We start from the raw sequence: 14,293 nt of genomic DNA, 5'->3' as shown, positions 1-14,293 counted from the left end.
TGTATAATGCTAAGAAAATTGTGACCAAACATCCTGGTCAGAATAATGCACTACAGCATTTTCACCAGGATCCCAGCCTTTGTGACTGTGGATTCACTTGGGATTGGAAAGGGAGTTTCCATTAGTGAGTAGCTTGCAAGTTGTTAATAAAAATTGCCCAGGGGAGGAAGGTCCACACATTGTTGTTAAGCCACTGTTGAGAGACTGACTTTGCAGTGAAAATGTTTATTCTTTAAAAAAGAAAAATCTGTGCTAGAATGCTACAGGCATGCTCTACTTATCTGTTTTCATTCTAAACTCTATTTTTATTTTGCTCTCTGCAGCCAGTCTGTAACTAAAACATTCCTAGCATCTTTTGGCTGGAGATTCAGTCAAGGACGTTTTCATCCTGCTTTCAAGAAGATGATTCCAGCCTTTCTTGAAGCTTCTCCAAAGGAAATTTCCTTCTGTAGTGGATATGGTGACAGTGAGGGAAATCACTGCTTATGGTCCAAAGGCTTAGTGACATCCCCTTGTTGTTGTCATGTCCTACTAGGCTTAATCTGAAAACAAATAGAAGTATTTTAGCATAGCCTGATGGCACAGAAGAAGAGTTGGAGTCACCCTGGATCTGTGATGTTAGTTCTGCTTGAGCTCACTCACCTCATGAGGTGGCTGTGAGCAGAATAATGTGGATAAATGTTTAGTGGGCACAAAGGACAAGGGGCTGTGTCCGTAGGGACAGACCTCCCTCCCCACCTTCCGACTCCATCGAAGGGGATTTGCTGTCGTGGACTGGATTTTCTTCCTCAGCCATAGATTGGCCCCGACCAGTGTGTTTGTTTTGTTGTTCAGCCCTGGTGACTGTCAGTAGCACTGGGGCTGAATAAACAGAGACTATTGATCAAATTTGAAGTCATTAACTTGGCAGTTTAAATAGATGCTGGCCTATATGATTAGAACAAGGGAGTAACACATAGGCTGATACAGCTTTATTTGGAATAAAAGCCTTCTTTTCATGGAATCTTGTTTGGTGCCATTCAGCCCTCAGTTTGTGCCTCCCTTAGGTCACGCAAGAATGAGACATTTTGCTTAAAATACCTGAAGTGAAGGGGATGGCTTTGATTGTGTAAGAGAGAGATAACACAGTGTAATATGGATCTGCTGAACTTTGATACTGATTGCAAATCCTGTTTGGAAAAAGGGGGTGCTACCCTGAGGTTATTGGTTAACCACATCCAGCTAGGACATGTCCTGGGAGGAATCCCTCTCCATCTCCAGGCTGGCAGTGTTACTCCCAGCTCCAAAGCAGCAGCAGTTTTGGATTGTCCATCTCGCTGCTGGAACACACGGCTGTTAAATCTGGGTGTTTACACCCAAACACAACTGGTGATTAATGACTTCTGAAGGAAGACTGTTTCCTTTTGGTGGCGGCTGCTGTGGTGCCACGTGCCCGTCAGCCTTCTCTTCTCCATCACTGGAAGGCTGTGGATGGAGCGTGGCCGGGCCACACGTGGCACGTTCTGCTGGGTGAGCTCCAGGCTGCTCCCAGATCTGCTCCAGCGCCGTGTGAAGGGCCCAGCATGGAGCAGTGATAATCCCACTGCTGGGGCTGCTCCTGAGTCAGGGTGCTGCGTGTCCCTCGAGAGAGAGCCTGCACATTCAGCACCGGGACACACACGGATTGACCCACATTCCCTCGGGCACAGCGGCCGTCACGTGCACCCCACTGCCAGGGAATCAGATGGGAGCTGATGTCACTTGGTTCACCCCAACGTTTGCACGGCCCCAGCCAAAGTGCTTTTAGGGATTTACCACTTGGGTGACTAATAGGTGATTAGGTGGATTGGAGGGAGTGTGTCTACGTGCTTCTTGTAGACAGGGCTTACCCTGTAACAATGGCAGCACCAAAAAAGTCTCTTATGCATCATTCTCTTATTGTCGCTTTTAAATGGGACCGGTTATTAAATCAGACTTTTTTCCTCTACATAAAAGCTTTCTTACTAATTCTTTGGAAAGTCTGTTATGGAGGGATGTTTTTCCTGCAACAGATGGACAAATATCCTATAGAAGAAAACACTGATTCTCTACTGGTGTTAACAAAAGAACAAAAGGAGGTGAATGAATGATAAAAATTTGGCTTCCCAAAGCTGTTAATATCTCTGTAATTGCAGTCTCTTTTTGGAACAAGCCTCATTTCTGTCCCACTCCTTCCCCTCTGCCACAGCTTCCTTATTCCCACACATCCACTGGCAGCCCCCTCCTTCCCCGGTGCCACCTCTGTCCCCTCCTGCTCCCCCCGTGAGTTCAGCAGGGCTGGCACAGGGCCCGGGCTGATAAAGCCCAGACGAGCTGATTCCCTGGCTGCTGTCCAGGTGGCTGCTCACCTTTTACCGTCTGTGCCCTTCACAAACACGGGCGTGTTTGGGGCTCCCTCGTTTTTTTTTTTCATTTGTCAACAAGGAGGGTTTGAGCCGAGTTCTCCGAACAAAAAAAGAAAGACTAGAGACAGTGGAGAGCGATTTGCAGCCTCTTGGGCGGATGTTGAAAGGGATTATAACAGGCTGAATAATCACAAGACAAACTACTGGAGATTGAAAAAATTTCCAGGAATTAAAAACAATCTTGTAAAGCAGCTGATGTACCTTATTCCAGAAGAGAAGTGATGCCAAGAATTTAATTTGGGCAAACACAGTTTTTCTTCCCTCTTCCTGATTTTAAACTTTGCACCTCTATTTTAGCTTTTGTATAGGAAATTAAAATCATTTTTCCCTTTTGTAGCTCAGCACTTAATCAGCCTGAATTATTTTTTTAAATTTTGTCTGGATGGTCAAGGTGTAATTTTTCCCAGTTTTTTGCACATGCCTCTTGAATTCTCTGGAACCTGATGGATATAATTTGAATATGGAATGGTAATGAAGACAAAAATAGAGGCATGTAAGAGCTGATAACAAGGAAACCATCAAGAAAAGGAGTCAGTGGAATGTTTAATTCCATCCAGTGTGGGCAGTTTTCCCCTTTAAGACATTAAAAGCATTTATACCTCAGTTCTAAGATCCAAGTTAGGATCAAAACTTCATTTATTTATTATGGGCTATTGGGCTCTGCCACTTCTTTCCAGCACCAACTCCCTCTTGATGATCCATGTGTTTGTTATCCTCAGGTTGATAACGACAGCCCAGGGAGCTCTGGGAAGAAAGAAGTACTTCTGAATGAATTCCAGCTGGTTCAGTTTCTGGCCACTTGCTGAGTAGCCTAGAACAAAATGAACCCATGGCTCCAGGCTTTTGTATTCTCTTAACTCTTCACTGAATATTGACTTTAACTGCCCTGAGTTTTAACTCCGAGCCTGCTCTGGGTCACCTCAGAAGGAACTGCTCCAATCTCACCTGTTTGTTCTCATCCTCACCACAAAACAAACAGCAGATTTGAGAATAAGGAAGGCAAAAGCTGTTTCTCTGGCAGCCAGGCCCGTGGCTTTGAAAAGCTTTACATGACAAGACTTGAGGCTTTTTGTGTTTCTCTCCAAGCATGCCAAAAAGCACTCGGCATAGCTCGGTTAAAATCCGAGCCTGGAAAACAGCGAGGTGTGCTGGAAATCAGGGAAAGTTTCTGAGGCATTTGCTGACCTGAGGTATGTGGTGTTAGAGCAGTGATACGGTGCTGATGCCTTACTTGAAAGAAAGAATGCTTTTCATTTACTTGCAGAAAAATTTGGGGTGTTGACTGTGCCTCTTGAAAAGTCGTCCAGTACCTGCTGGAATTTGTTCTGGTAGCAGTTACTGAAGTTAGTAGTGCTAGAAGAGGTGCTGGGTAAGTGTTATTCTTTGCAGTAGATTTCTAGCAACTGCTTGTTTTAAGGTTGTGGGTTATACTGAAACAGCTTAAGCCCAGTGTGCTGCTTTTCCCTGAGGTTTCTTCTTTTCATATACCTAATAGCATACAGGCTAAATTTCTTTTTCTGTGGAATTTCTTATACTGGAGATTCTGTGCTCAAGTGCTTCAGTATGAATGAAGAAATGAGAATATTGTGACCGTGGTGGCCAGCAGCGTTTTATACTTTTATTTACGACTTCTAAAAACTACTCTGCCAAAATTCGTTGTTTCGTATTTTCAGTGCTTTTAAAATGGGAATTCTTTTCCCTCTTCATTTTGCTGGCAGTTAGTTAATCTCAGGATCAGCAGCATCCTGGGTCACCTAAGCAATTCCACTGCCAGCTTCCTGTTCTTGGTTCACAAGGCAGTTTTAACACCAAGCAGCCCAGAGCCAAACCTGAATACTGAGCATTAAGGCAATGTTCCATGTGGATTGTTTAACTATAACTCTTCTGCTGATACATTTAAGCCCTCGTGGGATGAACTAATAGTTTACATAGTTTACAACTTACACATAACACCATTCATTTTTTGAATAACAGTGTTCTTACTTTTGAACAATCTACTTCGTGCTTGATGAAAACCAGACGTTAAGTTTGTGCTGTTTATTAAAATACCCTCATTGGAAACTTTTGTTCCTGTAAAGTTGATTTTGTACCTTTTTTAATTGCAGGAAGATATCAAAGAAGCCAAATAGTGGTTTTGTCTGGAAAAACAAATGTCAGTTTTAAATTGAGATTGAGAATGTGTTAAATTGCATTCTTTTTTGCTCCTTTAAAATAATGTTTAACATTTAAATTGCCTTGTTGAAATACTGACACTACCTGTATGTGAAGGGATGTAAATACCAGCCACTCTTTGGAGATACAAAACATATGTTTTAGGTTTTAAAATGAAAAATCTGCTTTGTTTTACCTTGGAGAAGTTGTAGACATTTTGCTGTTTGACAGAAATTCGACGTTTCTATTGAACTGTTGCTTGGCTGTATCTGGTCAAACACTGCCAAGATTTTCAATACCAAGGTTTCTGCTTTCACAGGTTACACGTGTTCCTCAGCAGATCAGACTCCTTTCTGCTTTCTGCATAACAAGCAGATATTTCGAGGCAAGACAATACATAAATACGAGCAGAGCTGGAGATAATACTGGGTTAGAAAGTACAGAAGTTGTGTGTTGTGTTCCTGACTTTTCAAAACTGTTTTGCTCCACGGACAGGACCCCAGGGCTGGAGCTGCTTTAAGTGCTGTGAGTGCTTGGGCTTCCTAATAATTGCCGGTCCCTGCTAAGCACCCGCAAATGTGTTGCTTCTGGTTTTGGTCTCTTTTTCTCCGTTATAAAGCAGCAGAGAGCAGTCGTGCAGGTTTTCCTGGCGGAATTATTAAATGAATGGCTTGTAAAAGCTCTAAGTCCATTAATTGGATGGTGTTTCGGGGAGGGGGAGGGAAGCTGCTGTTAGTACAGAAACATAACTTGAGCCTCACAAGCTGGTTATAAAACACAGAGCTGTAGTAGTGGCCTGGGTACCCCCATAGAGAATATCTGGGAAGAAGGGGAATCTAAATTTCTGTGTTTTATAGCGAACATAATATTTATTGGAGAAGCTTTTTATGCACTGAATTAGTAAGCAAATGATCAGCTGCACGGGAGAGTCCTTCCAGGCTTCTTTTTGGTAATGAAAATAAGGCATCCAAGGCTTTACACATTTAACTTGGGAAAGTGGAGATCAGAGGCATGTTAAATGAAATACACCTCCCTGAAATGCTGACTGAGCACAGGAGCTCTTGTTCTCCACTACAGGAGTGTCAACTACTACTTAATTTCTACCCAGGTAATATCTGGAGTGTTCAGGTTTTCTTTTCTATATTTGAGTGTCAACTAATACTTAATTTCTGCCCAAGTAATATCTGGAGTGTTCAGGTTTTCTTTTCTATATTTGATTGTTGATTCACTGTTGTTCATCTCACATTTTCCAGAGAAACAAATCCATACATCTGAAGATTTGGACAGTGGTTCTAGAAAGGACCTTTTTGTTACTGGGACTCTGGGAGTAGGGCTGGTTTGGAGCTCAGTCCCCTGCTCTGCCTGGAACCTGTTGTGAGCAACACTGGGATGAGTTTATGGTCCCGTTAGGTACTGACATTTTGTAGGGGGTTGAAAAACATGCTTTGAAAACTCCCAAGTGTTAAAAGTACAAAATATTGGCCATCTTAGTAAAACTCAGTTTGGAATCCGAGCTATGAGTGCATGTGGGTGGAGGAACGTGTTTTTCATGCTTTAGGAATTTTTTTCCAGATGCTTTCGCAGTGCTTGGGTAACTATAAAAGCAAAGTATTGAGACTTCAGCATGGACTTATTCCTTAGTTTTCATGCAGTTTAAGAAAATTGAGCCACATGGTTTCCTGGTGCGTTTTTAGCTTTATTATGGTGATGATGCCGCCGAGCGCACGTCGGTGTCTGATCCAAAGTGTGAGCACAGGAATGTGCAAGCCTTGCAGAGAAGCCTGTCCTGATAGACACCACTTGCTTGGAAATATGAATTATTCAATGCAAGTGCACGTGGTCGGAGATGCAAGAGATTGAATAAGGGAAGAATTCCAGAGCTGTGTTGATCCCAGTAACTACAACTTGCGCAGGGAAGTGTGGAGGAAATATAAAAGGCCATTTTTGTATTTCCAGTAGGAATTCTGTCGTTGAAATTGGTTTTGTTTAGTTCTCAGCTAAGAGGTTGTATTTACCCTGAGAACGGGATATTATTCTGTGTGGTTTTAACTGAATATTTTAGTTCTTCACAGCTATTTCTGTATCTCACTACTGTGTACAGAAGCTGATGCTGTAGCTGAAGCCTGAGCGTGTCCTTTGTTTTCAGGGAGTTGGGAGACCATTTGTGGACTCTTTGGCAAAGCAAAAACTTGACCGAATTTGGGAAATCGCTCCTTACAACATCATTATCCCACTTGGCTGTGGTTCTGACAGATGTATAGGTGGGGGTGGAGGACTGAGTTTCAAAAGCAGTGGGCACAAATGACTTTGTGTTCTGTTAACATATTTTCTGGTAAAATTGTGTAATTGATGAGGTGTTTTTGAAAATGACTGTAAAATGGTGAAAGCAATACCTGACTTACCTCTTAACTTCCAGTTCTCACAGAAAGTGGTTGTGCTGTGGACATGTTTGGGGGCAGTCTGCAAAGAAAAAGTGAAAGGATGTGAGGGAGGGTGGCAATTCAAGGGCATCTTGATGACAGAGGAGGTGTCACCAGTTATGGCCTCACTCTTTTCCCAGCATCTCCATCTGTATTTCTTACAGCTGTGCAGCCACTGTAGGGCCAATAATTCGCTAAAGGTGGTGAAACAACAGTTTATGAAAGGTTTGCCCTAAAAAAAAAATCAACATTTAAAAAAAAAGCCCCTGGAAGTACAATTTGAGTGAAAAATAGGAACTTTATGTGGCTGGAATTTGCCCTGTGGTACACGGAAAAGATAAATCCCATGGGTAGGTCTGTAAGACTCAAGCACTCGGGGATATTTGGGGTTTATGCCTATATAGGAAATAGGGAACTCTGTGGAGCCATGACAGGGTTCTTGGCCTGGATCACAGGAAGGTGTAGCAAAGTCATAGGGAAATGGATGCAGTAGCTGGGATTTAATGAAAGATTTAATCTGAGAGGTAACCTTTATCTCAGGCATTTCTTATGGGTGAGCAGAGGGGGAAGAAGAGAAAGAACAGTTGGTATGAGGGATAACTGATAAGCTTATTTCCACCTCTGATTTGTGTGTCTTTCTCTGATTTTGTGCATCAGCATTAATTCAGCTTCCTGTTGATCTCCCTCTTTTATCCCTACAAAGTTCTTCAGCTGATTCCATAACTCTTAAGTGTTTCTCCAAGTTTTACATCTCAGTCAGCTCATTCTTAAACTTGCCTTACTTGGTCTTGTGCTAACAGTCTCAGTTAACTGGGAATTTAATGAGTTGTTCTTCCAGTATCCCTGTGCTGGGTTTTTCAGTGATTTATGTTACTGAGAGCTAAATCAGCCCTTGCCAGTGTGGATATGAAGACTTATGGTTGGTCAGTGCCCAGGAGAATGTTTCAGTTTGAGTAATTCCTAGGAATCCTGGAGATGAAACTCTTGTGTTTTGTCAACTTGACTTTGTTTGCACTGCGAGAACTGCCTCTCATTCGTGACTAGTTTCTGCTTAGGTAGGATGGAATTTTGATTCCTGGCTAAGTAGAAACTTTAATGACATGTTAATGGACTAATAAAAATGGCTCTTTCTGGGTGTGTGGTTTTTTGAAGATCTCTTCAAAGTTGTCTAGTGTTTGCAACTGGCTACACAAAGCCAAGTTCCAGCCCACGAGGAGATCATGCCTTGAAAAGAGGCTTTGATTTTTACTGCAGCCTACACAAAAGGGCCACAAAAAGGCTTCGTGTATCAACTCCAGCGACTCTTTGAGAACTGAGGGGTTTATAATGAAGCATTGCTTTAATCTGGTAGTCAAGGTCTGGTTTAACACGAGTTCAGGGCGAGTCTTCCAATGTCAGGGCATGAATGCGGGGCCTGACGTCAGAGGGGTCTTGGGGGTTTTTTGCTGGGCTTGTGTCTCAGGCTGCAAATCTCGTTGGCACTGTGATGCTGAGATCATTAGTGAAGGCCACTCAGGGTACATGGCAGTATGAAATTAGCTCCATGCAGCTAATTGGTTTATTTGGCTGTGGGTTTGTTTCTCTCTCTGCTTGCAGCGGTTTGGGTTCGGTTACTGAGAAGTTAAAGCCGTCTGTGGATTCCTGCATTTCAGTCTCGAGCAGACGAAGAGAAAGACCAAAAGTATTCCTAAAGCAAACAAAAAAAAGGACTAGAATAGAAACCTCGGCCTTTGCGGTGACAATTTAAACTGCAATTTGTGAATAAAGTGGTGGATTTCAGTCCGGTGATGTGGGGAGCTGTAAAGAAACTGCATTTTTACACACTTGGTGCCTTCAGCCATCTTTCCCATAAACCCCACTTTTTTGTACCCTGCCACATATAAATGATTGTCACCCTTAAAAAAAAACCAGACACGTAAAACTTTCGCATTTCTGCTGCCAGGGTTGCCTGGCAGTAGAACTAAACCCAGACGTTTATCTGCAGAGAAGTCTCGTTTAAGGTTATGTGCAGGAACAGAAGGATCAGCAGAGTCGTTCTTAAAGGTGGTTCAGAAGGGGTGGCTTGTGGTATTCAGAGTATTTTCCACAAAATACCCGGAACCATTTGGATGAGACGTGATTTCACAGAACAGATTCAGCAAAGATTTTAATTGTGGCCCGTGAGCTTCGGGCCATCAGAGCAGCATGTGGTGAATAGCTGATGTTTGCTTTTTTCTCCTTTTTTTGGAGACTTTTTTTCCCGCTTCAGGCACGTTACTTTTGCCATGCAGCCTTCCAAAAACTGTTTTTCAGAATGGTGGGATTTTTGATGTGAGCTGGTGTCCTGCTGTTGGATGGTAGAGCTGAAGCAACTCTACCTCCAACACAGGCTACCAACTCCATAAGTCAAAAGCTGGACAGACTTTGAAGCATTAGCAGAGATGTTTCCATGACTTGGATGCATCAAATTTGACCTGCTTTGTGGCCTTTGTCATATTTCAGTAGTATGCAGTAACTTTAGTTTATTTTATGTCAAGATCTTTTATTACTTTCTCTTCCAAAGCCTCATCGTTCTTCTTTGCTTCTATCTTCTAACCAACCAACCTGTGATGCTTGTAATAATTATGCTGCATATCTCTGTGATTAAAGATGGTCTACACAGAAGGAAATACTAAATGAAGTCCTCTCTGTGTCATCAACCTGCTGACCTGTGTTTATCTTCTGTCAGAAAGTAAAACCAATATATCCTGGAATCTGGCTGCCTGTTTGTACAAGCATAAATTATTAACCTGGAATATCCAGGGGAAGGCCAGAGATGGCTGAAAGGTGTATTTGCCAGGATCTTTCACTGTAACTTTCCCCCCACACCTTTCCTAAGGGAGATGTGGACGTACTGCTGGTTTGTCTTGTCTCCAGAATTAACCTGGGTACTAAATTGAAGGCCGTGGTCGCTCAGATCATATCCACATGTAAAGGTCCTTCATTTGACTAAGGAGGCTTGTCCCTTTAACTTGCAAAGTGGGAATGAATGCAGGCCCAGGTGCAGATTTGCCTTCTGTTTTGCATCGGTACAGGCTGGGACCTACGGAATATTTTCATTGCTTACCTTATTTATTTTACTTTCCCCCCCCAGGTCTCAAAACACAACTGCCTTGTTTGTACACTGGGCAGCTGCAAACAGTTGTAGCATCTTAGCAGAGTGCTCTGGGATGGGAGTTGGACTTGGTGATCCTTATGGTGGTCCCTTCCAAACTGAGGCGTTCTGTGTTGTGTGTGAATAAATCCAGTGCTGATGCAGAGTCAGTGATGTGAGGACTCTCTCACAGAGCAGCATCCATCCTTTGAGCGCTGACAGCTCAGAAGGAGAACTTACACAGCAAGGCTTTGATTTTCCAGGCTGGGTCTGTCCTCACCCAGACTGTGCCTCCTTCCTGAAAGTGCTGCTCCTGCTGCAGGGATGGTGGAGCAGCAGCTTTCTGATGCAATTCTCAGCTGGGTTGTTCAGACATTGGTGCCACTCTGGGCTTTCCTTACTACACCCGTCTTGCTCCTGCGGCACCTCCTGAACCACAGCAGATGATTCATTTCTGTTTGGAAGCGGGGTGGACAACCAGGGGCTGGCAGAGGAACCTCTCAGCTCACTCAAGTTACATCCCCAGGGTGGATACAGACTTTGTCTAAGGCCCGTCCTTTCTTCACCTCCTGCCAAATATGCTTTCACACTAACACTTCACCCAGCTGGCTAATTTGGCCTTTGAAATTATCTCAATAATGTCAGGTACTTAAAAAAACATTCCCATCCCTTTATAAATATTATAATCTGGATGTGCAGACATTGTTTCGGTGGTGTTTGGGATCTGTTGTATTAAAAGAAGGAGTTGTGCAGCGATCCAGAGCGGAGCATAAACAAATCCTGTGTCAGGCTCAAACAAGTCGGTTGACTTTGAGGAGGCAGAATGTAAATGCCCAAGTCAGGAGAATTAGTACCTTTTGTAACATTGCAACAAATGCAGGGAGATCCTTCCTGCTGACAAGCCCGAAACCTTTCTCGTTTAAAAGAAGCAAAAACCAAAAGAAAAAACACTTTGGAAAATGGGCTAAGAAGGGGTTTGGGCAAGGCCTGGGCAAAGGGCACCTGGTTTCCAGTTAAGGATCCATCCCATTCTCCTAGACCACCTCTGAACCAGGGATAAAATTAATAACTTTTTAAGCCTTTGTAGGTAGACCTTCCTGAGTTCATGGATTTCAGGCTTCAAGTAGCAGCTGACAGGTCTCTCCTCTTGGAGTCGATGTGTTTAAGAAGGAAATCTGGCACATTCCCATCTTTGCAGAGCAGGGAGGGGCTGTCTGCTCCACTGCTAGCATGGTTTCACATCCAAGTCTCCCTTTGCTGACCCTTGTCACCCGTTGCTTTACCGGAATTTAGAAATCTACGGCTTTTAAGTGATAGAGCTCTTGAAAATATTTTTTGCTCTAGTGGGTTTAATATGCAAATAGTGGAAGGCAGCCAATGGTCCATCTTGGGCAGCCTGATCCTGGAGATTGCTCCATAAAGGTTTATTTCAGCTATTAGCTGCTGTGCCAATATTTTTCTTACAAGAAAGGGTAATGATTTTTGCAACCTAAAATTGAGGGTTTCACAGGCTACGAGTGGAAAATTGGCAGCTGAGCTCATCTGCTGTAGACTGAAAGGCTGTGGCAGAGGGAAAAGAGTTAAATGAAAAATATAATTCTTCAATAATAGCTTTAGAAATTTATGTTGCTATTTAGCTCTAGAAGGCACACCTGAAATATAGAATAAAGGTAATAATTACATAGACAGACCATATGCACAAAGTTACAGTTGTCATACTTCTCCAGCTCAATAAATTATTCTCAAAATTGGAGATGGCGAATTGAAATGAGTTATTGGGTTTTAAAAATCTCACAGGAACTTTAAAATTCCTTTTGTCTGGAACTAGCACACAGAAGTTCTGATTTCACCTGTACTCAGTCCCTGGTCTTTGGGTGTTTTTTCCTCTGAAGCACTCACAAAAGGAAGAGGAAGTTAAAAGGTTGCTCTGTCGTGCTTCCATAGAGCAGTGGATGGTGATCCTGTAATCCTGTTTTGTTTCCCATTGAATTGCCATAGTCCTGTAGCTTTTTCTTTTTTGGTCAGTTGTTTAAAAGGAAAAATACAAGAGAAGCTTTCTCTGATTATACAGTTTGCCAGAGTAAGAAATAAGTAATTTTTAATCCATTCTAAAAATAGTTTCCTGTGCGGCTGCTTTAATTATTGCTAAGACAGAGGATTTGTGTATTTTTTTCCATGAGCTTCTGGGTTAAATAGTGGATTTCTTTGATCTGTTTACTTGACACGTGAGGTGAGACAGTTTTTATTCTGCTGGCTGTGTTGGGTAGGGAATGCTGAGAGGTGGAATTCTAGTAGAAGTATATAAAAAATAAATAAATAAAGTATCTGTTCCTTTGCACCTTCCCTTTCCACAATATAGAATTACAGTGAGGCTGAGGGTAAATCAGGAACAGGGGAAGATGGAGATGAGAGGGAGGAATGGCTTATACAAGAGGCATTGAGTATATTCTGAGCCTTCATTCTCATCCTGAAAGGTCTCTTTTCCTCACTGGAGGAAAGAGATTCCCTCAGAAGTAATTAGGTCTTTTATGGTTACCTTCCTCTCTTGGATCCTAGTTTGAGATAAGTTAAAGCTCTAATGTTTTCGTCTTTGGCTCTGGAGTTGTTTTTAATGGATGCCAAACAACTGGGATTGCTGAGATCGTACTGAGCAGCCCTTATGGAAAAGCAAAATTAGCCTCCTAGCTGGTAATAGACCTGGTAGAAATGGAGATTGATGAGAGTTTCCTCATTTTCTTAAACTGCTGAGATGATGAGTAGAATTGGAGAGAGGGAATCAGTGTCTCATTTGTGGCTCTTTGTAAGGAAAACTTCTCGATGCAGATTTTTCTTCCAGGATGTTTATTTTTCTCCTGAGTGAGGTCCTGTCATACTTCCCCCCAAACCTTGCTGTGTTTACAGGTTGCTTTTGCTGTTGTAGGATTCCTCCCATGTCTTGTTTCACCACGTATCCTGTCCCTTTTGTGTGCAAGGAGCAGGAGGTTGCACTGCATTTGATGGGACTTAGCATAGAGGTCTCTTCCAGGAATCCCAGAACTTGGGAATTCAATTTTCTTAGCTCGCAAACTGCGTAATCCTTGTTCTAAACTGGGTGGATTCTGAAACAACAACAAAAATCTGGTTTAGCATTTATGTAAGCATAAAGTATAGAAAATTAGGAGGTTTTAATGCAAAAGGACATTCATTAAATCTTCTGTGTGTTGTAACAATAGAACTACAGCAGCAAAGGAATTTTTATGTAAATCCATATTCCAATCACAGATAAAGAAAACAATGCTCACATTTAATATTTAGGTGGTTTTTATGAATTATGATCAGGTATTATTTTAACTGATGTGATTACCAGAAAGCTTTGTTTTATGGTCTTAAGATTTCTTTATCTGCTGTTTTGTTTTGCAGTATTATGTGCCAAGAATCTTGCAAAGAAAGATTTCTTCAGTAAGTATGTCCTAATTGTGTAACTTTCTGCTCTGGATTAATCAGATTTGTTTGTAGATGGTGCATTACTGTGGTGGCTCATCTGTGTGTGTCATTTACTCTGTGGTTCCCCTCTTGCAGGAGCACTGCATTACTACATGAGTACATGTTACTCTGAGTTGTAGGTTGTGTAGAATTTAGGGGTGAAAAGGCTGAGGGTTCCCAAATTCCAGTTGAAGGTCTGGCTGATGATACCACAGTCAGTCTGATGCTCACAGCTCTCTGTTGGGGGGTACCAGTAGCATCCATCTCAAAGACAGGATTAACGAAAATAGTTTTAGGATAATGGCAACTTGCCTTTCTTGGAGGGGGGAGCAGAAGCTCATGCTGGCATTATCTTAGAAGAACCAAAACAAAGGGCTGTGTTTAATAGCACCTTTTCCCTTCCACAGGACTTCCTGACCCATTTGCAAAAATAGTTGTGGATGGGTCAGGTCAGTGCCATTCCACTGACACTGTGAAGAACACATTGGACCCCAAATGGAACCAGCATTATGATCTGTGAGTTGGTTGTAAGGTCATAAGTAAACAATTTACCAGAGATTTATCTGGAAGGCAAGGGTTGGCACTGCAACTTTATTTCGTGTTCGCAACAGTTGTTCACATTTCATAGAAACACAGAATGGTTTGGTTGGAAGGGACCTTAAAGCTCATCCAGTCCCACCCCCTGCCACGGGCAGGGACACCTTCCACTATCCCAGATTACTCCA

The 14,293-nt window shown here is 42.5% G+C and overlaps 1 protein-coding gene across 4 annotated transcripts in view; it reads left to right on the top strand.

Moving 5' to 3' along the window:
- SMURF1 (SMAD specific E3 ubiquitin protein ligase 1) overlaps window positions 1-14,293 on the top strand; it is a 46,228-nt gene that overhangs the window by 12,932 nt on the left and 19,003 nt on the right. For all 4 annotated transcript variants that reach the window (XM_027656380.1, XM_027656379.1, XM_027656378.1 and 1 more), the window contains exons 2-3: window positions 13,506-13,544; window positions 13,976-14,084. In XM_027656380.1, coding sequence (XP_027512181.1) covers window positions 13,506-13,544; window positions 13,976-14,084 — 148 coding nt within the window. The remainder of the gene's footprint in view (window positions 1-13,505; window positions 13,545-13,975; window positions 14,085-14,293) is intronic.

The sequence above is a fragment of the Corapipo altera genome, unplaced genomic scaffold (genome assembly GCF_003945725.1).
Source record: "Corapipo altera isolate COAL_440 unplaced genomic scaffold, ASM394572v1 104, whole genome shotgun sequence".
In the NCBI taxonomy this organism is placed as follows: Eukaryota; Metazoa; Chordata; class Aves; order Passeriformes; family Pipridae; genus Corapipo; species Corapipo altera.
This window is presented reverse-complemented; position numbering and strand designations above follow the sequence as displayed.